Source organism: the organism of the source record quoted next, unplaced genomic scaffold (genome assembly GCF_019419815.1).
Source record: "Pyrus x bretschneideri cultivar Hongxiangsu unplaced genomic scaffold, Pyrus_bretschneideri_v1 Contig32, whole genome shotgun sequence".
Classification (NCBI taxonomy): Eukaryota; Viridiplantae; Streptophyta; class Magnoliopsida; order Rosales; family Rosaceae; genus Pyrus; species Pyrus x bretschneideri.
This window is the reverse complement of record NW_025999635.1, coordinates 1,841,648-1,867,807: the sequence shown is the minus strand read 5'-3', so window position 1 is coordinate 1,867,807 and position 26,160 is coordinate 1,841,648. Positions and strand designations below refer to the sequence as shown.

The following is a 26,160-nucleotide window of genomic DNA, read 5'->3' as shown; positions in this document are numbered from 1 at the left end:
CGTGTGAGTTCCCAAAAACAAAACTATGAGGACGTGGTCGGGGCCCAAAGCGGATAATATCGTGTTACGGTGGAGTCGAACCCGGGATGTGGTGGGGCCCGGGTCGGAATGTGACAAATAAAGTATAACTAAATATACAATAAACATGATATGACAATAGAGCATACTTCGAATAGGATAAGTACATTCCAATTGTCATTTAATTCTTCAAAAATTTTCTGAATAGGAAATGTTGGGGCTCGAAATAGAAATTTTCGATTAGTATTAGAATCAAATTCAACTTGCACCTTTAGATGTGAGAGTAAATGAGCTATCATTGAAATTATATTAATAGAGTGATAATTAATGTGAGTCGCATATATACTTTGTATACATGAATCGAAGAATCAACTTTAACCCATAAAATCTCAATATATTCACTGGTAAAAAAAACCGAGAGTGAAAATCATTACCTCAACGTTCATTCTTATATGCTCTTTATCTTTTTATCTTTTTCTTTGTTTAAAAAGTTGATGCACCATTGACAGATAGACTCCCATTTAACTTTTGATTTTTTTTTTTTGTAAATATTTATACACGTTTTGTACTCTTTGTCGTTCTTCAAATGATAAACCCTTAAAAAAAAAAATATGCTAGGCCCCCTTACTGCCTGTGGGAATATCTTGTAAGAGTTGTTGCCTTTAGTTGGTTGGTACTCTCACAACCTCTAGTCTAGCATATCTTTCCCATGAATTGATTGAAGGCAACGGTGACTTTGGTCGCTAGGAAACCACTTTAATTTAATCGGAAGACTTTTGGGTTGTAATCAGATGAGTCACATGAGGCAACCATACCTTATCTCTCTACGACTTAAGGTTAGTATTCTTCATTGAGTATGAGTCTTTCCTCTCATGCTAACAGAAGTTTTTAAGATTGTCTTATTGTGAACTAGTTAGTATAGAAATTATTTGTGCAAGACAGTCGTTCTTTGTTTTGTTAAAGAACTAATTTTATATCAATAATACTTTGATACATTCTTTATTGATGCCTTACCAGCACAATATTAATAATTTGTTCTTTAATTAAAAAATGGACATCCTAATAAAAAAACTGTTAATTTATGTATGTGAATCTCATATGCATTAGCAGGAAATTAGGGATTGATGATACATGAATTTGAGCAAATGGGTGCAATTATGATTGGAGGGGGTCTCAAAAACGTGGTCCTACTCTCACTTAGCTCATATGTGAAACATAGAGAGGTTAATCATCATTTACAAACCCAAAATCTTCTATTTAGTTGCAAATGTCATGATTCTGAATTCTGGTAAAAGGAGACAAAGATTAACTGCATTTTGGTTCAGAGAGAGTCAACTGAATCTAAGTAGATCAGTTTGGTGTCTTACCAAAACCCATGCCATCTATTTTGGTGAGCCAATTCCTATCTAATTCAAGGACCAACCTGACCTATTTCAACTCTGCATGAACATAATACTGTAAAGAATGTGCACATAAATAATCCATCTTACGTTTACAGAAAGCATGTACAATGTCTTATGGCATCATCAAACATATATAGAAAGCAAGGGATAAGCTTTTTTCGGAGAAGTTGTGTTGTATCACAAGTTTTAAATACATGTATCTTCATTTCTCTCATCACGTACATGATTAGAGAAAAATGTAAAGTAAGCCTAACCATCATATGACAAATTTTTATAGTTTAGTAATGAGAAAAGAAGACATAGTTGTATACAACTGAGTGATATGACAAATTTACTTTGAATAATGATTATTCCACATCACGCAAAAACCTCTCCCATAGAAGGGGTCTCCACGTAAAAAATCAAAGACACAAATAGGACAAAAAATGAAGTTTAAGTAACGAGAGAAATAAACACATAATTGTATACAACTAGTGATAAACAAATTTTGATTATTCTGTGTCACCTAAGAATCTCGTTTAATAAAAGGGATATTCTCTTGTGTCATAAACTTACTATGTGAAAATTATTTGTTAGGTGAGCAATACATTTTTTAAACACGTGACAAACATGTATTTAACAATTATTTATTATGTGGAAACTTAGTTGCAGGAGAAAATTTTAGAGTCTCAATGTAAAGGATCATGGATACAGATAGGAGAAAAGATGAAGTGGCAACATCATCACCTATTTCGTTATTCTTTCCATTGATTGAAATAAAATAAACTAATAACATTTATGTATAATATTGGATTAGCAAAACTAAAAAGAAACACAAAAACTCCAACACAGTATACCATCCAAAACTCTGGATTGGTTTAATTATCATACACTAACAAAAACCCACCAAGCATCAACCACCAAAGACCCAAAATATTCCTCCTCTACAAACAAACCATGGGAGAGAAAGAGAAGAAGATCAGTAACAACAAGAACAAGAAGCAAAAACATCAACACCCAAATGACCAAAACACAAAAACAGCCTCAGATTTCTCATTCAAGCCAAGCTCTGATGTCAAGGGCCTGCGGTTTGGAGGCCAGTTCGTCGTCAAATCCTTCACAATCCGGCGAGCAAGGCCACTGGAGCTTTTCCAACTCCTTTCTTTCCCACCCAGCAAACCCAGCAACAATAAGCTTCCGTTTCCTTCCACCACAGCTTTTCTCCCCACAAACTTCACAATCTTGGCGCACCACGCCTGGCACACCCTCACATTAGGCCTCGGCACCAAGACGTCCAAGGTGGTTCTCTTCGTTTTCGAAACAGAGGGCATGAAGGCCGCCGTGGACCGCCTTTGGCCGCTGGAAATCCCACTTGGGGAAGTGAACAAGCGGCTCATCAGAGGGCTGAGTGGTTGTGAGATGGCTCGATTTAAATTTAGAAAAGGGTGCATTACCTTTTATGTGTATGCAGTTAGGCAAGTTGGAAACTTGGGTTTCTCAAGTGCTGATGATCTCAGAACAATTTTGCAGTCTGTAGTGGCGCTTCAAGATTTCTTGGATCACACTGCTATGCTTGCCATGCCTAACCAGAGATCCATTAGCTATGCAAATGCTCATCCCGTGGCCATGGCTCACTAGGAAATATTTCATATTTTTAACTTTTTTTTTTCATGAACATTATTATCTTCTACAAGGGGTTTAATTTGCTTAATTGGGTTGTTGACCCTTTTTTTTTTTTTTGGGGTTTTGTTATTATGATGGGGAAAATTGGTTTATTTGTGGAAGATATTGATCTGTTTTTGTTTAATTTTGTTGGAAGCAAATTGTGTATTTTAGTATGAATAATTTGGAATTCTGTTATATACAGTGAATTGAGCTTCCCTATATGTTCATATATCTGTGTTCACAGTATATGGCACATGCTGCCGCAGAATTCTAAATCCAGCAGAGGTAAGTGACAGATTTTGCAACAGTTTTTCGTTGATATTAAAAATTTTAAAATTCAAGTGGGTTCATGAGTTCCATCTTTGTGCTTAGTCCTACTATTTCATAATTTAGCTCCAATTACATGAGAAAAAGCTGAAAAACTCGCATGCAACGCATTTCATATCCTTTCATCTCTAATCACGTGGTGTGAGAATGTAACAAGAGATTCAGTGAGGGTACGAAACCTGTTGCAGGTAAGTTTTACTCAAATTATGGGAGGATTAGTTGAAGAGTTTGCACGATCATCAGTACCCTAGTTATATAAATATGGCTGATTCTGAATCCTGACACAGCTATTTAGTAAATTGTTCCCAGATTTTAACCCCGTGAACTAAACATCGAAGTTAAAAGAGATTTTTCAATATGATCACAATACAGGATGATACATCATGTGTTATTATATAAATGGTGAGATATGTGTGGTAAAAAGTTAATAACTTAAAAAATACAATTTTTTACTATTTATATAAAAACTTTTAGTATATCATCCGTGTTCCGATCACAATGAAAAATTTCTCCAAAACTACAAAGCCACACATCCTGCCCATTGGTCTAGAACAAAAGTTATGTTTTTATATTATTATTTACTGCTAAAATTTCTTGAGAGTTTATACTTAAATGGTTCCTTTAAATAAATAAAAACCAATAATTTAGTAATTAATAAGTTTCATGACATGGTGCATGAATGATCATTGATGTGAATGTGATGTTACTGATGTGATGAGTGATGAGGATGGTTAGTAAAAGGTCCGTTTGGCATGATGGAAAAAACAATTAAAATGGGGTAAGGTTTGAATTTGAAGGTTGAAGGGCCAACTTCTCTCCTCTCGCTTCTTTTTTAGCCTAAAATCAATCAATTTCTAATTCCTGTGGCTTTAATCATGACCAGTCCTTGAGAGAAGGTCCATTTTCTCAACGACCTTTATTTTCGAAGGAATCATGGCCATCTATGTCCCCTCCATTGTTGCCAACTAATTGACTGGACTGAGCTGCTTTATGTATACGACTGCATGTACATATATGCGTGGGGGTAATAAGTATGCTACACCACCTTTGTGTTGGACTCATAATTAGGGCATAAGATGTCATATGGTGTCACATGAAATATACTTCTTTATCCACAGAAAAATTTGTATCCTAAAGAATTTGTAGCTTAGTTAATAACGTAAACATATTTTGCAATCGAAAAAAAAGCTTATTTATATTGGCGATGTCATTGGGATGACATTGTAAGTCAGTCATGCATTTTAACTTTCTTAACTTGAAACAGTGTCATAATGATATCTCTGTTGCATAAGCGTCGATGTCATATCTTCAATTCCACCCTCCCCATATGGTTTTGTTTATAATAATAATAATAATTAAATAAACAATACCAACTTATAAAAGGTTGGTAAAATTATTGCCGGTCCTTTATTTGTTGTGGTTTTAACATCTAAACTTGACAAGCGTGTGGGGTTTTCATACTGGTAGACCTAAATTAGCCTGAATTGTTTTGTGTCATGTACAAGTTACAACAGATAACCTGTGAAGAAAACCAGAAGAAGTGGTAATTACCTGTTTGTTTTCTGTCATGTAATAACAAAGAAATGTGAAGAAAACCAGAGGAAATGGTAATTCGTTACCTGTTTGTATGCTAATTTTTGTGGGAACATTAGAGCAAGTCCACCCATTTTAGGGGCAAGGTAGTGAATTGCCCTTACTATTCATTCTAAATAGTAATTGACTTTGTGCAAGTTCACCCATTTGGAAAGAGAAAGGAAAATGGCAATGATGATTTTTATTCACATACATATGTATATATATATATATATATATTATATTTTTTATGTTTTCCTAGCCCTATCCTCCACGTGTCATTATCGCCTTAGATTTTTTATGAGATTTTCGACAATCCACGTCGCGCCACGTGTATTGAACTTTGTAAGTTTGTTGGCATGTTGAATTTTGTAAGATTGTTGAAAATTAAATATTGAGTTGTGTTGTGTGTGGTGTTAGTTTGTGAGAAATGAAAAAGATGGTTAGGTATTTATAGAGTATTTAAATTGATTTTTTTAGATTTTTTACCATTGGATTAATCATGGCCGTTAATTTTCAAAATTATTGTTGTTGGATGCCACAGATTTTTTCACGTGGCAGCTACAAAAAAAGTTACAAATCTTTTTACTATTGGAAATCCAACTGTTCAGATCAACTAGCCATTAGAAATCCAACAACTGATGGGCCAGGAAAAACGATCTATTTGGCTTAGTGGTGCACAGCGCGGGGGAACGCCTCTGCTGCGTGATGTCATCGTCGACGTCAACCACTGGCAATGAGCTCAAGGCCCGGCAATTCTTGCCTGGCAGTCTAATCCGGCAATTCATGCCTGGGCAGTCCGACGGCTATTGCCAACAAACCAATTGCCTCCTTCATTTTGGAGTGGTGGACCTCATTTTGTTGGGTTAGTTCACAAGCTTCTAAAAGTCAACAAAGCACTCAAACCAGCTCATATATATAAAGACCGAAGCAAGTCCTTGATTAGTTTGTAAAGATAGTTCACAGGCATCTAAAAGTCATGACTACTCAGGAATGACTTAAAGAGCAAAAGCAACGAGTAGGTTACAGTAAAAATGCAACATTTAGACCATCTAAAGATAAAAATATATGTGAGTTGACAACCTAGACCTTATAACGTCACAAAATCACATGAAGTTAAAAAGTATTTGGAAGGGAAAAAAAAATATTTTGGAAGAACATATGCGAGCTGAATCATTTCTAGCATGATGGCTGAAAAAGAGAGAAGATAGGTGATCTCGTTGAACATAATTGAACAAAAATGTATGTGTACTTTTTAGATTAAGCATATAAATACTATTTGTTGATACGACGATCAAATGGAATTAATAAGAACTTCAATAAAAACGAAACATAAAAAATAGAACGCCCACCGTGGGGCTCGAACCCACGACCACAAGGTTAAGAGCCTTGCGCTCTACCAACTGAGCTAGACGGGCTTGTTAAGCTTAATTCCCTTTATTAATATATGAAGTTTAAGTTTCATTCGTCAAACGTAAAATTGGCCGAGAGTCCGCAGGTCTGCACTTCTTTTTTAACTTGGAAGGAAAGGAGCAGTGCAGCCACCGTCTCCACTTTGGGACCTGCAAAAATCAAACCAACAACAACAATGGAGTTCGTAATTGTATGGACAATGGTGGAGCTCCTGCTCGCCCTCATTCTCGTCGTCGCCACAGGTTTAGCTTCTGCCGTCTTCTTCGAAGCTTATCGCAGAAAAAACAACAACGCGTACGTTCTTCTGTCTACTCTTCAATTCTCGCCCTCTTTAATCCCTGGAAAAGATTAGTTCTTTGACTTAAATTTGATGTATTTAATTTATAATTTGTTAGGCATGTTGGAGCTCCCGCGATCTTCGAGGACCCCAATTCGTTGAAACAGGTACATTTAGGTTGCAGTAATCCAATTGGTTCACGGTTCAAGGTTCATTCTTGTCGCTTGAATTAGGGTGGGTTAGATGTTGATGCAAAATTTTGGGATTAGGGTTTTGCTCCCAGAGGTTATGCAAGTCAACCCTTTTCGATTTCAATTATAAAATGGTCGTTTGATGTGTTGCTGAATCTTCTGGGAGCGTTTGTGTTAGGTTCCTTGCCCTTCTATATTTGATCCAGCAGAGAAGTATTTATCTTTGATTGTCCCTGCATTCAATGAGGAGCTTAGGCTTCCCGGAGCACTTGATGAAACCATGAAGTAAGTTGAAGCTTAGCTAATTGCATCTCACTTCCCCTGCAAAATGTATTATTGATTCGGTTTTTTCCTTGCTTCCTTGATCTGTGCCGTTCTAATTTGGTGATTCATTGTTGATGGGTTGGTGATATATCAATCGTATTATATTGTAATGATATCTAAATATTACTTTGTAGTTATCTTCAACAGCGTGCTGCGAAGGATAAGTCTTTTACTTATGAGGTACTCTCTTGGTTCTCTCATTAGCTAGATCAACTGAATTCGTTTTTTACTGCTGTTTATCTAGCACCATAGCTGATAGCGTAATGATAAGATGCACTTATATAATTTTACCCCCAGCAAGTACCTAGATATCCGAACCTTCAATTGTGAACTGTTGTTAACTAAAGGCTTAGGTATTAGTAGTTACTGATTATTAAACACTTAAATCAGTTACGTGCCTGGTTCGTTGTCCATCGCCTTTGCTTTACTTAACAAATGTTCTTCTGGACAGGTGGTGATTGTTGATGATGGAAGTGTTGATGGGACAAAAAGAGTGGCATTTGAATTTATAAAGAAATATACCGTGGACAATATGAGGATTATCCTTCTTGGTAGGAATCATGGAAAAGGTGAAGCTATCAGAAAAGTGAGTGTAATCTGAACCAGTCCCTTGTAACCATATCTGATGTTATTAAACGGCCCATATTTTTTCCTTTGCGCGTGACAATAATTGATTGAAGCTTTTTACGTATGTGAAAGCATTGTTTAGGGAATGCTACATTCACGTGGTGAGCTACTTCTAATGCTGGATGCTGATGGAGCAACCAAGGTTAATGACGTAGAAAAACTTGAAAAACAGGTTTGTACCAGAGCATCCTAGATATCTTTTTACCATCTGACATTTGCTTCCAGTTGTTGGTGAAAAAATTCTAACAAAGCTACTACATACTACCTTGTGTTTTTCATTCCAGATTCATGCAGTTGCTAAACAGGATAAGTTTAGGGACTCATCTGCGGATAATTCAAGTTTTAGAATATCTGATATCCCCATTGCTGCATTTGGTTCTCGTGCTCATCTTGAGGGGAAAGCCTTGGCTACAGTTGAGTTTTGCTTATGCAACTTGCAGCTATATTTAATTTTAATTCTTATTTTGCTTAAAATATTGTAACTGAGCCAGTTAACTTAATGTTTCAGAGGAAGTGGTATCGCAACTTTTTAATGAAAGGTTTTCATCTTGTGGTTCTTTTGGCTGCTGGTCCTGGAATTCGGGATACACAGGTCTGACTTTTTCTTCTGTTTTACATATATGTTTCTCTTTTCTTGTATTATTTCTTCTTCTAATTTGAGAACAGCGCCACATGGTTACTAGTTTTTGCCTTTTGTCATAGATAGCCTACTAGATTTTAAATAAGGCACTGCTATTCTGACATGGTATCCTTTGTGCATGACAGTGTGGGTTTAAGATGTTCACTAGGGCTGCTGCAAGGAAGATTTTCACTAACATCCGTTTGAACAGGTAAATCCACATTGGATTGTATATATGGCATTCTGTTTGAACTGGGAACTGCACTTTAGATGGAAATTTGAAATGGTTTATGCTCACTTCTGTTGCTTCCTAATTAACATACAAGCATTATTTTACTGCTCCAACTTATCATTCATTGAGTGCCTTGTAGCTTATGCTGTTTACAGGTTTGGAAGTTGAAGGCTGTGAGTAGACATATTTCAGAACTTTGAGATTTCCAGGTGGCCATTCGATATAGTTTCTCTATCTTTTTAAAAAAGGAAAACTAAAGCTTAGAAGATAGTGAAGTATTCAGTATGAGAATAATAAATGCATTCATAGGGTAGCAGATATACAATTTATTGTATCTAAGGAGGTTTGGAGCTTTTCCGTGCGGGTATGCCTGATTAGGTTCGTTTAATTTTGGCCTATTGTGGGTGAATGAATGGTGAATACCTTCTAGAGGATTTGGTAACATGTTTTAGGAATTGCATGCAGAATTTGCGCCATGTGGATTCTGTAATGGTGGGCAGTCATGAAACCTGATCGATGCATCAGTTCGATGTTTTGATATGTTCTATGTTAGCAAAGTGGCTTGTAGGATGACTATTATATTCTGATTTTCTGTGTTTATATGATATTGGAGACTCTCTTACTGATTGGTTGTGGATTTTCTGCAGGTGGTGCTTTGATGTTGAGGTAGTGTACTTGTGCAAATGGTTCAAAATTCCAATGCTTGAGATATCTGTAAACTGGTCTGAAATTCCTGGATCGAAGGTGAACCTGTTGAGCATTCCAAATATGCTTTGGGAGCTTTTGCTCATGTCTGTTGGATATAGAACCGGCATGTGGAAAATTCGCAGCTGATTATACACGAGTTATACATATCAAAAGCCAGCGGAAAGCAAATACTCCTTATTAGACTACTACAAGGCGGGTGGTTCGTTTTCCTTCCAAAGCCGTTGCAGAGAGCAAATATAGAGGGTTTTTACTTCAAAGCCTGTTTTGGCAAAGCTGTGATCTAACAACGGGATTTTAGTATGAAAATTCATTTGGGGCGCTACTCTTTAGTTCCTTCTAGCGATAGATTTCACAGGTTCGACATCAGAATAGTGTCCCCTTCTTAATCAGCACTTGAAAGTTATAAGCTTGTACGTTTAAGAACCAATGGATTATATGTTGACAATATATTACTTTTACGACTATGAATCGTCATGACTGCAAAACTTTCTGAAACATAATCTGGCTTAGCCATGTTGGTTTTATTGCACTCTTTCAGGGAAAGGGATCCTCTCTGGATCCATTCCACCAAATCCACCAATTCGGGTCCTTGAAATTTGATCAAACGGCTAAAGTTATTATAACTTTTAAAGTGAGCCTTTGTTTTTAGCTGTTAGATCAAATTTTAAGGCCTCGGATTGGTGAATTTGGTGGAAGGGATCCGGAGCGGATCCCTTTCCCTCTTTCAGTGGCTTGAAGAGTCATAATTTACAAGTATCGCTTTTTGAAAAGTTGCGGTTTACTGGTAAGGAGGAATGTCTTCGTAAATGCAAAGAGCCCAATATTGTTCGAAGAGGAATGCAATTTAGCTACGAGTAGCCTGGCATGTGGCTAGAATGGCCAGTTAAAACACGAAAGTTTGTGTAGAGGCATTTCATGTCTCCGTAAGGCGGGCCGTAAGCCTTTCAACGAAGAAAAATACAAAAAGCACCTGCTTCACCAGGTGTTGCAGCTTATATTGTTTACCTATTCAATAGGTTTGCCTCAAAGCCTAATGCATCCAAGTCGATGAGATTTCAGATCTCTACGGGAACGCTTCCGCGTATCCGATTCCTTTTAAATGTCATTCGCCTGAGCTTTGTTGAGAGGCTGCTGATTGATTCAGATAGCAGTCCTCCAAATTATTGTGATCAATAAATAATTTTTCTAAATTGGTGCGATTGACTTGAGTTTTAAAAGCGTAGTTCTTGCAGGCGGAACAAACGACCACTTTCTTGAGGGATGGTGTGGGTAAAGCTATTGTTTTGGAGGATTAATATCCTGAGGAAACTCAAGGTTCCAATGCGGGGAGATTGTGTACCTTCAAGCTGGCTTGATTGGAGGTCGAGCACTGTGACTCCCTGGTGTCTTTGGCCACAAGTTATGCCATGCCACTGACAGAAGTCGAGGGATCGTTCCATGAGCTAAAGATGCCCACTGTATCATGGAGTAGTGGGAGCTAGTAAATTGTAATCCAAGTCCTTTTGGGAATTGGTCCGGATCGTTGGATGAGATATTCATCCAGCATCGGTGATCAATTGATCATCACACTAAGTCGGTCGCAGGAGCAAATGTTGAGTGTGATTAGAAGCTCCCGATGGATTACACGTACAGGAGCAAATGTTTACAATTACCTACTATCTTCGACCAGGTCCAAAACCAGAGGCCAAAAACAAAAGAATGCTTTTGGCGTCAAAGCTAAGTATTATGGGATAATACTTTCTATCATTTGGGATAAGCTCATTCCCTCACTTGCAAATAACGTTCTTCACTATATAAATTTTGTAAGTAGAATAGTTCAATTTCTTAATCTTCGTTTGAAGATCATCCAAATGTATCAAATGAATCAACAGTATATGTATCAAGTAACTATTAACATGAGCCGTTTCGATTTATTGATATATTTGGATAACTAAACGATCTCAGATTTGAAATTTTTTTTGCAAGGACCATCTTTGAATGAAAATTAAGAAGTTGAATTATGAAAATTTTATGGTAAAATTACGTTATTTGAAAGTGGAGGAATCAGCTCATGCCCCAAAGGATAATGCAAGTATTATTGTCCTATTTATGGGAGTCTTGGCCTACATTTTGGTATTGCATGAGGTCGACCTAAACGAGTTTCTAATGCACTCCTCACCAACGAAATTGAGAGTTCAAATGTTTTATTTTGGTCTTAAAGCATTATTAATTAATTAAATTATCCTAATTCTTCTCATTACATATGCAAAAAACAACTTTCAGGGAGCAGTTAGGGTTTGTTGTGGTAAATGGAGTAGTTGCAGTTCTTACGTAGGTACACAATGCTCAGAATCCAATCCATATATACAAACACTGTATCACCTCAGAAACATTCCAAAGCATGCACGTCGATCATTCCGACTTCCGACGTGAAAAACAGAAAAGATGAGCGGTCCCTTGTTCAATGAACTGAAGAAACAAGCATCTTCCTTCTTGAAAGAGAAGATGAAAACCGCTCGTCTGGCGCTGACTGATGCAACGCCTGCAGAACTGTACGTTTATGTTTCATGTAATCATGTTTACTTAATGATTATTTCCTATTTAATTATTCATAATCTTCGTTGTGGGACTTGTAATTTTAATGAGAGTTGGTGTTCGTGTTCTTGTGGGAGGCGTTCACAGAATGACAGAAGAAGCCACAAATGAAAATCCATGGCCACCAGACACTCGTAGCATTGGAGTAATATCAAGGGCTGCCTTTGAAGTTGATGATTACTGCAGGATTGTGGACATTCTACATAAGAGGTTTGTCAAAATTTTGAAGAGCCGTACTAATTATCCAACGTCGATATTGTTCTTAATTTAACTGCCTACTAGCTCAACAGGTGTGAGGTTTTAACCTAAAAGACCTCGGTGTATTTAGAAATAGAACAATTTATTATATATTGTAATTTGTTTTGACAATTTCACTGACGGGGGATTTTCAACGTGGTTAATGAGTAGTTTTTTCGTTTTTATACGAAAGGAGGAATCGAACTCGAGTGCAAGGTTTAAATTAAGCTAACAAGTTCCTTCCCTTCTTTTGCTACCAAACTTCAGGCTGTTGAACTTCAACAGAAAGAATTGGCGAGGTTCTTACAAGGCTCTAATTCTATTGGAACACCTTTTATGCCATGGACCATTGAGAATTGCTGGAGAGTTTGAGGACGATAAAGATCTGATCAAGGAGATGGAAAGGTTTCAATATATTGATGAGAAAGGGTAAGAATATATAATCTACTATTTAACATGTTTACTGCCTTAACCCTTCGTTATTAGCCGCATTCATCGTTAATTGAGTTCGTGCTTTCGGTTGCATGCAGGTTTAACTGGGGGTTGAGCCTCAGGAAGTTATCGAAGAGAGTACTAAAACTTGTCGAAGATGAGGTGTTTTTCAGGGAAGAGAGGGCCAGAGCTCGGAATCTAACAAGCGGAATCGAAGGGTTTGGGAGCTTGAGCCCGCAGCGTTCTTCTTTCATAGATTCAAGCTTGAAGCGCTCGTCTCTTAAAACATATGAGAGAAGTAATTCTCACTACAACGATCATCAAAGTCACGAAAGCCAAGTCTTCAGCTCGAACAAGAAGTTTGTAATGAAAGAAGAGATGGAGAAACAGCAGCAGAATGATGATCACAGCGACATCTCAAAACCTGATATGAACCTTGACATAGGGAATCACCCATTTTGCCAGGATGAGCATCAGACGGCAGAGTCCCTTCTTTCTACTGTAAATGAATCTTGAAATCCCCGGTGCTGCGTAGAACATAACCTGGTTGTATAAGTTTTCGACACACGGTTTGAATATACATACATGTTCAGTGATTGTAAATCCGGCCAACATCTTAGTGGTATCATCGGAAACACGAGTACTTTGAACAGATAAAATCATTGCAAGATATTAACCAACGAACCGGAAAGAGGGATCGCAGAATTATGAACCCAGAATAGAAATAAACCAAAGAAAAGCGACAAAAACAAATAATAGCGCAAGAATTGACCCATTTCAAAATCTGACTCCTAAGCTTGTCAAAGTCATAACACCAGCAAGTGAATAGCATAAAATGATAATAAAGTTAGACACAATTCTCTCCATGATTCTATTGTCTATAATTTAGAAGCATTTCCTATGGACAATAGACGGCCCAGACTCATCGTACTCTGCTTTTGCAATCCACATCTGCAATCAAGAAAACAAGCGGAAAGCTCGAATTAGTAATCATCCAAGATCAAACTGGAACAAGATGTAAAAGTGCAGAAATGAATACAAACCTGCTGGAAGGTACTAAGGGAAGCCAAGATGGAGCCTCCTATCCAGACACTGTATTTCCTCTCGGGTGGTGCCACCACCTTGATCTTCATACTGCTTGGGGCTAGGGCAGTGATTTCCTTGCTCATTCTATCAGCAATGCCCGGGAACATGGTTGAACCACCAGAGAGTACAATGTTGCCATACAGGTCTTTCCTGATATCAACATCACACTTCATGATGGAGTTGTATGTGGTTTCGTGAATGCCTGCTGCTTCCATCCCGATCATTGATGGTTGGAAAAGGACTTCTGGGCATCGGAACCGCTCTGCGCCAATGGTGATGACCTGCCCATCTGGTAACTCATAGCTCTTCTCAACTGAAGAGCTGGTTTTGGAAGTCTCCATCTCCTGCTCATAGTCAAGGGCAATGTAAGAGAGTTTTTCCTTCATGTCCCTCACAATTTCACGCTCTGCAGTGGTAGTGAAGGAATATCCACGCTCCGTAAGAATTTTCATCAAGCTATCAGTGAGGTCACGACCAGCAAGGTCAAGACGAAGGATGGCATGGGGGAGGGCATACCCCTCATAAATGGGGACCGTATGGCTGACACCATCACCAGAGTCAAGCACAATACCTTCACAGTAAAACCAGCACACCCATCAGCAGAGACGAGAATAAAATGATTTGGGTTGAATTAAAACGTTATTTCAAAACAATCATGCATGCCATTCTTCGGTAATTGGACACAATTTCAAATTAACACCCGCAGTAGGAAAGACTAATCAATTTGCTTACCAGTTGTACGACCACTTGCATACAGGGAAAGAACAGCTTGAATGGCTACATACATAGCCGGAGTGTTAAAGGTCTCAAACATTATTTGGGTCATCTTCTCACGATTGGCCTTGGGATTCAGAGGGGCCTCAGTTAGAAGGACCGGGTGCTCTTCTGGGGCAACACGAAGCTCATTATAGAAGGTGTGATGCCAAATCTTCTCCATGTCATCCCAGTTGCTCACAATACCATGCTCAATAGGGTATTTCAAAGTTAATATACCACGCTTGGACTGAGCCTCATCACCAACATAAGCATCTTTCTGGCCCATGCCAACCATGACACCAGTGTGACGAGGGCGCCCTACAATGCTAGGGAACACAGCTCGTGGAGCATCATCTCCAGCAAATCCAGCCTAAACGGTAACATGAAAACAAGCTTTAGGATACAATGTCCGGAAAAGAAAGATAAGAAAAGGCACACCCATCCAAACCATCTGCACATCAATTTTAAAATGGCATCTTGCCAAACCAATATAAACATATTTTAATACCTTGACCATTCCCGTTCCATTATCACACACGAGTGGCTGAATGTCCTCAGCTTCTGCCATCTTCTTCTACCTGCTAGGTATACCACAATCAGTTACATCAGTTTCCTCCCCTTTTTGGCCTACAATTGCCTCATATGACAAGAAAAGGAACAGACAACACAGTACACCACGCAAAAAAAATCCCAAATGCTTTACCAAAGTTTTTGCCTTGCAATAAAACTCAACGCTCATGCATAAGATACCACAAGTCAATTACATAAACAAACTTAAAGAAGCGTTTCATCGAAACAACATGAAATATTGCTTAAAAGCAATGGAAAGACATTTAAGGAGTCAAGATTACAAGCGGGCCACACAAACACCATAATGATTTAACATAATGCCGGCCAGAAAACAGCAGAAACAGAAGTATGATTTTTCAAAAGAATGTTTGCAATATGTAAGATGCCCCAGCGGAGTCAGCACGTATCCACGACTAGTAAATGAACAATCTTATCTAAAACAATAACAAAAAGATCCAGACCGAATAGGATAAATGGCCAAAGGTGAAACATGTACCACCAACTCTCAATGCAAAACAAAACAAGCAGCAATAAGTTTGGGCCAGAGAGAAAAACTTAGAAAGACCAGATTATACGAGCTCTCAAACCACCCATCGAATTAACAATCAAAGAAGATACAAAGGATAACAATGCAGCTGCTAGTTAGCCTTTTTATGTTCATTCATGATATTTCACATTATGTAATTATGTGCTCATTGTTTCCGAAATTTTCATATACTTTACGTTTGCTGCTAACCATTTTCGAATGATGTTATGCAATGATTCTATCTAATTATATATATGTATATATACATATATATACACACACACACACACACACATAGTGTGACATGATTCAATGAAACATAACGCATCAGTTGGTCACGAAAAGCAAATGAGCAAATCCCAAGTCACCATTTCAGCATATGGAAAATCGAAAAAAAAGTCTTTCAAATCTGAAACGCGATCAAACGCCACAACATTCAAAACCCAATAATCAAAAACTCCCAGAACAAACAATGCAGCAATGAAATCATCAAAAAGTACACACATGCAAGCAAAAAACAATCATACAAAAAGGAAACAAAATAATCAGAGATGTAAAGCACCAGGAATCAGAGCAATAAACAAAGAGGGGTGAGAAAATTGACCTTTTTTTGCAAATGCGACGAGAGAGAGAGAGACAGAGTGGCGTTTGAAAGTGGGCGAAGGAGGTGGAGGAGGATGGAATGACAATAAGAAGGGAGGCCGACTTCAAATCTGGGCCGTTGGATTTTGTTGGAAATGTTGAAGACTTCAGACCGCGTCCAATGGGTTGTGTTAGGCTCCCTCGCTCTCTGCTCCAGTCATTTTTCTTATTTGGTTTGACCCTTTTGCCCCTTAAATTCCTATTTTCATTTCCACCACCAATTTGCCATTTGACATGGAGCTAGAATGGTGCTGACGTTATGTGAATTCAGTAGAGAGAGTGGCCCCTTTCTCGGTTTCATTCTTCTGCATTATGGTTAATTCGATCATTACTTGTGTCGACTTGACAACTTCAAAATGTTTTGATTTACACGACTGACTCATTAGCTCTAGACTTTCATTCTAAGTAGTTTTACAGTTTTACAGTTTATTGAGCAACAAATGTATATTTAGTAGAATATTTGAGCTGAAAACTAAAAAAATAATTGAAAAACATAGTAGTGAGTCTCAGAACATTGTCAAATGGGGTTCGACACTCAAATCTCAACGGAAAATGTCACCTTAATTTTCAAAACTTCACAATGAAGCGACAGTGAAAATGAATATATTGAATGGTGATTTATGTACGAATTTGCAAAACCGACTGAAAACCGTGATTCAAATTTTTTATTTTCTGGAAATATTTTTGGTGAGGATTAAGTTAATCTTTATAATGTATTTGGAGGTGGATTTATGATTTATTGAGCAATAAGTGTATTTTTAATAGAATATTTAAGCCGAAAAAAAAAATCAATGAACAATATGAAGATGTTAAAATTTATTTAAGTGTATATTTTTTATTTTTTATTTGTTAAAATTAGAAATGTTAAAATCATTTGTGAGTGAGGCTTAAACAAAGAATAGAAGTTTTGTTTTGTAAAAAGTATTAATATGTAGTTTAGATTCAAATAAAAGAAAAATTAACAAAAGAAAAAAAAAATCAAGTATCTTCAAATTTAGATTTTAAATCGTTGATTATAAGTGTTTAAATATGAATAGATTTTGCACAGAATAATATATTTGGAAGAGTATGAATATGACTGTTTGTTATAGTGGTAAGAAAAATTAACGAAAATGTACAAAAATGACTCAAATTCTGGTGGTGGTGGAAAGTCACACATGACGTTCTGCCACCCTATGAGTTTGAATCATTTTTGTACATTTTTGTTAATTTTTCTTAACAAAAAATAGCAAAATTTTGTTTTCTTAAATAGTCTTTCACCATTTTTTGATTGATAAAGAGAATTCTATTAATATGCGATTTATATTTAATTAAACGAAAAAAAAGAAAAAAAAAAAAAGAAAAGGTAAAACTCAAATGATCAACGCGCCTAAACTGAAAACGTTTAACCATCATCGGGGTATAAGCAAATGATCCTATTGAATGTGCAAGGAGGAATCTATTACTCATCAGTCATGCCATGTTGGCAAATGATTACATTTGGAATGCACAAGTAACACATCATCACCCTCGATGCATTCTGCTCTTCACGCTTTTCATCTCGATAGGGTTTTGCTAGCAAACTTAAACAATATGTCAGAAAGCTTTGATGCATCCGCGACAACATTAAAAAAACATTATTGAGTAAAAGGTATGGCAATGAACAACGTTTTTAGATGTCTATGAGGATCCACTTAAAAGTCACACAAATGTCGTTGGCATAATACAAATTCTCACTGTCACCAGCTAAGCCATGTTCTTCTTGAATGTGTTCTGATAGCATGGACCGATACGAGATTCTAAGCTACTTAGCATATATTAAGGAGAAAAAGATTCGAGCTTTGATCAACTGGACCGAGAGAGGATCACGGGGGTCCTCCAATCACATCTGTTTATCGTATATCGTGCAGTCAGTTTTCGTCAGTTACTGTTTATATTCAATTTTAAATAAAAAAACTTGATTTTTTGACTGCACAATGTACGATGAATGGATGTGATTTGAGGATCTGGCGAGGACCCTCACTCAACTGGACCTAACCCACATATGCTAATTGTTCATGTTTATGATGACTAAAATATAACACTATTCCTTCATCAGCCAACATCCAAAAAGCATTGCATCCTGTAAAGCTCTAACGAAATTATTGATTTCAATTCGAAAATACCAATAATTTAAGGGGGGGGAAAGGAGAAATTTCATAGTCAACAAGTGCAAATTACAACACAGTTCAAACAAGAAGAACAAGATGACCTATCTTTTATAGATCGACAAGCGAATCCTAAGTAGTTCAAATGAACAGTATCTAAACGGAATGCTACGATAAATCATGGGGTAAATATCAGATTTTAACTCCCTCAAGCCAGCATGGGTGGAATGGAATCCAGGAGCCAATCGCTTCTACAGGAATGGAGGTAGGATCACCCATCGGCGTGGATACTTGGGTCTTCCGTCTTTCCCATCAAATATCTGTGATGGCAAGGAGTTATAACAAATCATGTTAAATGCATTCCGATGCTTGAATAAAACATACATATGTTAGTATGTTATCCATAAAATATGGTTTTTCCTCAGTTCTATCAAACAGACGAATAGCAGCAGGAAAATGTAGGTTGTCAAGAAAGCTAATATTGATTAAATCAAATTACAAAAGTCATCAAACATAATAAGAACCAACAATCGTGAAATCAAAGTTCAGTTTACTAAGCATTTACTAATCATGCACGCAAACTAACCCAGCCATGCAGTGATACTCACTCTATACATGAAACTGTAACATATCTATATGCATGCATAGGGTTGTTCTCTAACAAGGAGATTGAACTTTTAAGCAACAAACACAAGCAGTTATCGGTGTAGCGAATAAAGTATTTGATTTGTAGATTGCAATAGTCTAGAAGATTACCTTCTTAAGACGTCGGTGCTTTGCAAGAGCCCAATTGGTCATGATGGAAGCGGCAACTATGAGAAAGATATAACCAGCGACTGTCTGCGTTGCTATATTGAAGCCCAACCATTGATAGATCTCTGTTGTGTAATTTGCACACGTCACAATATTGAACAGAAAACCCCGTGGGATTTGATATCCTCCATTTCCATCTGGGCTTCGCAGGTTCCTCAACAGGATATGACAATACAAGTTTGAGATTTGACATATTATCCCAAAACCAAACCCAATCTTCATTTGGAGGTCACTAACAGGGGTGTAAAGTGGGTGATTCAGGTAATAAGCTATGAAAGCGCCAAAGCTCCAATAGTAAGCACAATTCCGGAATACATTGGAGAGTGGTGAGGTTGCATGGCTGAAGCGATGTACGAAAAATGTTTCCATAATACGTTTGAAGTAGTGGAAGCACCAGTAGTATAGAGCATATGTCTGAACCGGCTGGATGACACGGTCACCTTTGAAGCCCAAGTAGTTGTAGACAGGGAAGTAGTAAAAGACGGGATAAAGGATCAAAGGGCCCAAATACTCAAAGAAGAAGAGTGTTCTGTAGGACACTTGTGGCCCCAGGTCCTTGAACACCACAGTTAAGTTATCTGAGTTCCCACTGATGTAATCTTGGAGACTTTTCTTGTAGCTAAGGACAACAGGCCTCTCTTTTGATCCTGGTTGGACAGGGAGAGTAAGCCGCTGTCTTGCAGGATAAAACTTTTTGGCTGTTCACACAAGACATAAAATCATTTACAATAACAAGAGCCGCTTATAGAAACACAAATTTCTTTTTGAAGTTTGTAACGGAACAAGGCACATAAGGAATTAATTATGACGGAGCATCAACAATGACATAAACCAACCTATAAACAAACCTACAAAAATAACAGATGTAAACACCAAATAATTCAGGCCAGCTACCGAAGTTCCAATCTTGCTAACAAATCCAAAAGATCCTACGGGTTTAAGTAGTTGTATTTCTAAACTAAAGAATGTGCACTATACACCAAAGTTTCCTAATTTAATCTTCATTTTCTTTCAAGTTCCAATGATATTAATCTCAAAGTACATCAGACATTTTCGGTATTCAAATAACAGCATAACCAATTACTCTTGTTTAGTACATTCTCTATTTCAGGCGTTTGACGGGGGAAATTGAGGTGAATCAGCTATCTTATTGGCTTTCAACAAGGTTCTTCAAAATTTCCCCTAACTTTCATACTTTAAATTCTTACATTAGCATCTATAAGTTATAGCTCATATGGATTAAAGGATGTTACCATATAGTTTGTTCTTTAATAATGTAATATTTGCAAAACAAGAGCAATACTTACTAATCTCATGAAAATACAATACTACATGATTGCATCTACAAAAATAATACAACCGGCAAAAGATGCATATGCAAAACTCAATTTCTAAACTAAAGCAAACGTGATGCAGAGCAGCAAGCTTTAAAGTCACAAATTGTAAGCTATAAATACAGCCCTCAATCAATCTTATCGTTTAATTAGAAGACGATAATCAACCCGAAAAATCAATCTCAATTCTCAAAAGACTACTTATTTAGCTATACAAGTCCAATAGCAAGAAGAAGCATATCCAGAACACTTACTTCGCTTATAGATTGCATCCTGCAGATCAGCTACAATGGCCTGCAACACAAACAGAGACACAATCAAACTCAGAAAAGCTAACAATTAACTAAACTGAACCTAACCAAAATTTGAAAATCTCATCCAAAACTTGAATCTTTAACTAAACTGAACGGAACCCAAATTCGAAATTTCCCATCCAGTGCAATCAAGTATTTCATTTTTCCAAAAACCCCGTCCAGCATAAAATTCAAAAATTAATGCTTTGTTTTCTCAGAAATGCAACAGATACGTCGATGAACAACAAAGCTATAAGATAAAAGAGAAGCATACAGAATCAGTGAGCTCAAGGCCGCCCTTGACAACTTCTCGGCCACTCCGCGAAACTACGGTCACCTTCATCGTCGACAGCAAGTGAGAGCGACCCAATTCAGCAAATCGATCAAGCAACAAACCCTTTTAATTCTTTCAGAAAAATCACGCAATTTCCATTCGAATTGCAGAGAGTGCGAATCAATCCGGAAAGAGAGAGAAATGAGGGTGAGAGTGAGATCCGGAAATGGGCTCTCTTCCTCCTTAATAACGACGTGAAATGTTGTTTGGGTGTTAAGAGTTAGTTTGGGGGATATCGGATGGATGGTATGATATTAATGGCGTGTGGTTGGGGTAGGAAATTAGGATAGCTAACTATCAAGGTTGATGAACAACACTTAACCCCAAACTCCTACGAACATGTACACTAGTGACTAATCCATATGAATAAGTTTGGAAGGGATTACCTATGGTGGGCCATGTATTTTAATAACCTATCCAATCTTGACCCATGTTGTTTTAGTGTTTGTCATCAATATCTGAGTGTGCTAAACTACTACGCTTATGACGTTCGATTCTCATTATCGGAGTATGTTTACTTATTTAGAATGAGAGAAGTCATGAATCAGAATGATACTTGGTTGTTAAGTCTTGAAATGACACATGTATGTTGAAGTACATGAATGTTATTTAAGCATGAAATTACAAATTTTAATGTGCACACCCTTTTATTTTTTAGTCGTTACATGTTAAACACAAGATATGTCATGAATGACCCAACCATGGTTAGTAACTATCCTCACAACTATTAATGTTAATGAGAGAACTTAAAAAATCTACGTACTCGTCATCTATCAATTGTTGGGTCCAATGAATGCTTTCTTATTCAAAACGAAGATTTAAAAGTATTCTCGATTATGAAACGAAATGTTGAGGAGCTTATTTGTGTAAAGAAAAACTTCAATATATATGGTCGAATGATGATTATGTAACTAATAATTTGGCCCACGTAAGTCAATACTAATACCAAATTAATCAAATTACTTAAGCCGTTGTTGCAGGTATTCAATGCCCTAACTAAAATCTATAGATTTATTGCTTTTAACTAACACTAAATGGCTAAGACATTAGTTAAGCTACTACCATACCTACCATTAATGGCATGGTAAGAGAAGCCACTAGGAAGGTGCAGAGCCATTATCCTTTCATATTTCATGTAACGTCACTTTAAACCATATGACGTGATTATTAAAGTTTGAATTATTACTCAAATATTGATTAACATGCTTATTTCTTATTGGTGACACACTGACACAACATAACTTGCAATGTGATTCAAAAAGGTAGTCTACATAGCATTACTCTTATCAATGTAATAAGAGGCCCTAGTCACCTATGCGGATCTGCCATGAGGTTCCTGTCACTTAACAGTGAAAATTCTTGAATCCAATATTTGGTCCCACCCAACCCCACGCTTGTCACAGAATTTCGAGTTTGCTGCCCTATACGGCTGCCACACTCGAGAACTCCTTACCAGTTTGCCCATCCAATGTGACCTTATCGACTCATATATCATTGATCAGTTCCAAGGTTCCATTGGAGTTTCTATCTACTGATCAAAACTAAACAGCATACCATAATTCACACAATAAATCCATCAGACCTGCAGCTTAATATCTCATTGTTTCCAACTTTCCACCCTTTGTGTGCATCTTTCCACTGTGAATCCGGCTATTTCTCTCAACCCTAGTACACAAACAAACACCTGGTCAATTTAATCACAATATCAGTCGACTCCTTTCACCATATTTATAAGCGGTCTGTTCTCCTTCTCTGAGAGCAAGTCCACCGGTGTATTTGGCCTGATGGACAAGCAACATAAATGAGACAATAGTCCCAACAATCAGCTCTAGCCCATGCGGGCAATGGGGCTTGGGGAAGGCCCAATGGATAGCCCAGGCACGAATCCATAGCCCGAGAACTTGAGGTCCAAGTGATGAATGGCTGACGTCAGCCACAATATAAAATTAATAAAAAAAATAAAAAATGTAAAAAAAGTAAAAAATCAATAAAAAAATCCGAAAAAATTAAACAAAAAAATAAAAAGATTTAATTTTTCAATAAATATGTTATCATTATCTTCCAACTTACATCATAATTTTATATTTTCTCAAATACTTTGAGTTGTAATTTCTTATTTAATGACACATGGTACAACGAGACCGATTAAAAATTATATCTGAAATTACAAATAAAATTATTTTATAAAATAAAAATACTAATATTTTATTGCCTATTGCCAGAACTATTCAGTGTAAGGATTGAGATGTAAAAGACAGTTACTGTTCATTAAAGATTATTCAATAGTAACTTGCCCTAGGGGCCTTTGCAACAATAGAGTTACTCTGAGTGTCAATCCTCGGCTCGTCTATACGCAGAAAAGATGTATTAGAAAGAAGAGTCTTAACAGTGCACCGAAATCGTACAGAAAGAACGAACCATGTACCACTGGCGCAGAGAGAACCATGGGTTTCCACAAGCAGAAAAACACCCACAGTTTTGGACTCTGTAAGTGCCAAAAAGAATCAGGACATGCATCATAGGCAGAATGAATATACGAGTACAATTTTTCCACGAGAGTTTTAACGAAAAACCATATTTTTACTTTTCCCTGATACTATTAACTACATTTTTATTTGTCATTTTTCATTAAAACTAAAGTTTTTTTTGAACTTTTCGTTAGTTTTTCTTTTTTCCATACCATCTTGAACGAATAACAAAACGAATTCCAGTTGAAAAGAACTGGTAAGGTGAGAATTGTGCAATCAGTCATGTGTGGCAGCAATTGTAATGAAAACTTCAAGGTGGCACAAAACACATTTCCTGAGTCAGTGAAAAGTGTCTAATTTTCAACTTTTCCGTCACAAAATGCCTAATTTTCAGACATCAACTAGTTGAAGACACTATTCCATAACCAACCAAAACTAGTTGCAGAACGAAGGCTCAATTCCATAACCAACCAAACTAGAATGCAGGCAGGTAGTGGCCAGTCAAAGGAAGTCTCATACTAGCAAAATGGAAGTTACACAATAAATCATTGAAGTAGGGTCAAAATCACCACCATAACTAACAAACAGAGCACATAAGTACAATTTGTTATCCCAGACTCCCAGTAATGAATACTAAGACGACATGAAAACCTCATAAATGGCAGCAAAATCTGAGGAGGCTAAAGTTACTTAGTACTTTATGCTTAAGTGCAAAAGTGAGAGCTCAGCCACACCTACATGTCCAACTCTTGATATTAAACAGTAAGAAAACAGGTCACAAGGAAACTCTGCAATGTTTTGGTAAGATGGATTGGTCGAGAGTAAGAGCACTGAAAATTGGGCAACATCATCACGGACAATAAAAGAATATAAAAACACAAACAGCATCTAATTAGGCAAAGCGTGATTAAAATTCCCACTTTTCTTTGTTTTCTTCTAAGTACTGTAAAAATTGCATATTTGATTGCTATATGCATTGTAAATATCCATATTATATCAGTAAGTAATTATACTATTTATGTATATAACCACAAGAATTGACAATTGGCAACAGATTGTCCACAAACTTAAATAAACCAGAACAGTTAGTGATAAACATTGCAAAAACAATCATAAAACTCTCAAGTCATGCTTCTCTAGTACTCAACATGAACACAGATAATTTCTTGAACATACAACCAGAGATAAGTAATATCAGAATAGACTTTCAAAACAGGGTAACGTATCTGAAATGCAGATGGTCATCATAGACAAGTATTCTACCAAATTCACTACGCAAGTTTACAAATATCCTCATACTCAACGGCTTTAAGCACTCTACCGTCATACACACCCTTCTCTATCTGCACCTTAGCGCAAAAGTTATCTGTGTCGACCGCCAACAACTTTGCATTTGATCCTCTGTAAGCCCCATTGACTATCTTCACAAGGCACCCAAGATTCGGAATCACGGTTTCAAGCTCAGCCTGGTCAACTCTCAAGACATGCTTGCTTTCAAGCATTTCAATCTCCCCAACATACTTATCAATCACTTTCCTCACAACCCCTTTTCCCTTATAGTAACCCTTGTCAGCCAAGGCTTTACTCATCACTTTAACAACGATTCCCTCACATAACCAATAATCCTTCCTATTAATCCTCTCCTTCTTCTTCTCCTCCTCCCTCATCAACTCCTCCAAAGCCAAGCTTCTGGCGTCACCGCCACTTCCATCTTTCGCCTTCTTAACCTTTCTCTCATTCGTCTCATCCTCCACCTCATCGAACACCAATTTCGCACTCCCCCCTTTCTCTTTAGGTCCCAGTTTCGAGGACCCAAGCGCAAATCCAATCTTAACCCCAGGCTCCAATTTCACTTCCTGATTGGCCTCAGCCTCCGAACCCTGATCAGACCCATTACCCACCGGCATAGACTGACAAACCCTCTCAATCTGCTTCTTAATCTCCCTCTCCTGCTTCTCCTCATCCGCCATATCCGCCCGAAGACGCTTGTTCTTCAACCTCTCCTTAAAAAGCGTCTCGGAATCCCGATCAATATACGTAATGAACCAACCCTTCGGCGTCTCGTCAACCTTACACTTCCCAGTCCTCCCCAAATGCTTCACGAACTCAGTCAGCGTCGCCCACTCGGTGGAATTCATATGCACGTGATGGCGGTCGTTGATGTACTCGTTGTACACGACGGTGGCGGCGATACGGCTGAACCGGTGGCTCCGCTTCATCAAATCAAGAAAACTCCGCTCGAACTCCTCGGTGTAACCGTCGACGATGCGATTGGAGTTCTCGCCGAAGATCTGCATCTGGCGCTGGTGGCTCTCGCTCATGCAGTGGCACTTGAATCCGTTCTCGTCTCTGCATTGCTTCTGGCACATCTGGCAGTACCATCGGAGCTTCTGGAGTCCCTTGGCCTTGATTCGATTGGCGATTGCCTTCGGTGTAAGGAAATCGTTCTTTCCCATGAGGATTTTAGGGCAGAGAATTGGATGGGATTTGAATTGGGATTGTGATTTGGGGAATTTGGGAATATAAAACCCTAGGAACCGGAGCAAACACTCGAGTTCACGACTCTCCCCTTTTCCATATCGAAAGAGTTTTAAAATGATTTTGGTAGAAATGT

At 37.6% G+C, this 26,160-nt stretch overlaps 6 protein-coding genes and 1 non-coding gene across 9 annotated transcripts; 3 read left to right on the top strand and 4 right to left on the bottom strand.

The window, feature by feature from the left end:
* The first annotated feature begins 2,149 nt into the window (after positions 1-2,149).
* Positions 2,150-3,286, top strand: LOC103935407. The gene has a single exon (XM_009345175.3). It carries the CDS (start codon positions 2,358-2,360, stop codon positions 3,036-3,038), a length of 681 nt encoding a protein of 226 aa, XP_009343450.1. The 5' UTR covers positions 2,150-2,357; the 3' UTR covers positions 3,039-3,286.
* Positions 3,287-6,309: 3,023 nt separating this feature from the next.
* Positions 6,310-6,382, bottom strand: TRNAK-CUU. Its single transcript has one exon. It is a non-coding gene; the product is annotated as a tRNA-Lys (tRNA).
* An 84-nt stretch (positions 6,383-6,466) lies between these two features.
* Positions 6,467-9,823, top strand: LOC103935392 (dolichyl-phosphate beta-glucosyltransferase). Of its 3 annotated transcripts, none has more exons than XM_018644505.2 (11): positions 6,467-6,671; positions 6,773-6,821; positions 7,024-7,130; positions 7,304-7,349; positions 7,621-7,755; positions 7,879-7,968; positions 8,081-8,209; positions 8,305-8,388; positions 8,562-8,626; positions 8,787-8,856; positions 9,295-9,430. In XM_018644505.2, exons 1-10 carry the CDS (start codon positions 6,553-6,555, stop codon positions 8,845-8,847), a joined length of 885 nt encoding a protein of 294 aa, XP_018500021.1. In that variant the 5' UTR covers positions 6,467-6,552; the 3' UTR covers positions 8,848-8,856; positions 9,295-9,430. The 3 variants fall into 3 exon arrangements, with proteins under 3 accessions (XP_018500021.1, XP_009343441.1, XP_009343432.1); XM_009345166.3 differs by having other exon boundaries at positions 6,468-6,671; positions 8,803-8,856; XM_009345157.3 differs by lacking the exon at positions 8,787-8,856 and having other exon boundaries at positions 6,469-6,671; positions 9,295-9,823.
* A 1,784-nt stretch (positions 9,824-11,607) lies between these two features.
* LOC103935377 (clathrin interactor 1-like) lies at positions 11,608-13,213 on the top strand. Its single transcript, XM_009345138.3, has 4 exons — positions 11,608-11,886; positions 12,017-12,139; positions 12,434-12,595; positions 12,697-13,213. The coding sequence occupies exons 1-4, from the start codon at positions 11,780-11,782 to the stop codon at positions 13,112-13,114; spliced, it is 810 nt and encodes a 269-aa protein (XP_009343413.1). The 5' UTR covers positions 11,608-11,779; the 3' UTR covers positions 13,115-13,213.
* Positions 13,214-13,351: 138 nt separating this feature from the next.
* LOC103935384 (actin-1) lies at positions 13,352-16,254 on the bottom strand. The gene is made up of 5 exons (XM_009345149.3): positions 16,141-16,254; positions 14,949-15,018; positions 14,417-14,810; positions 13,642-14,255; positions 13,352-13,549 (listed from the first exon to the last, which is right to left on the bottom strand). The coding sequence occupies exons 2-5, from the start codon at positions 15,006-15,008 to the stop codon at positions 13,484-13,486; spliced, it is 1,134 nt and encodes a 377-aa protein (XP_009343424.1). The 5' UTR covers positions 15,009-15,018; positions 16,141-16,254; the 3' UTR covers positions 13,352-13,483.
* Positions 16,255-18,328: 2,074 nt separating this feature from the next.
* On the bottom strand, positions 18,329-21,225 carry LOC103935366 (very-long-chain enoyl-CoA reductase). Its single transcript, XM_048590634.1, has 4 exons — positions 21,019-21,225; positions 20,706-20,745; positions 19,061-19,815; positions 18,329-18,624 (listed from the first exon to the last, which is right to left on the bottom strand). The coding sequence occupies exons 1-4, from the start codon at positions 21,085-21,087 to the stop codon at positions 18,556-18,558; spliced, it is 933 nt and encodes a 310-aa protein (XP_048446591.1). The 5' UTR covers positions 21,088-21,225; the 3' UTR covers positions 18,329-18,555.
* A 3,506-nt stretch (positions 21,226-24,731) lies between these two features.
* Positions 24,732-26,143, bottom strand: LOC103935358 (KIN17-like protein). Its single transcript, XM_009345120.3, has one exon. The coding sequence runs from the start codon at positions 26,000-26,002 to the stop codon at positions 24,818-24,820; it is 1,185 nt and encodes a 394-aa protein (XP_009343395.1). The 5' UTR covers positions 26,003-26,143; the 3' UTR covers positions 24,732-24,817.
* Between the last annotated feature and the right edge of the window lie 17 nt (positions 26,144-26,160).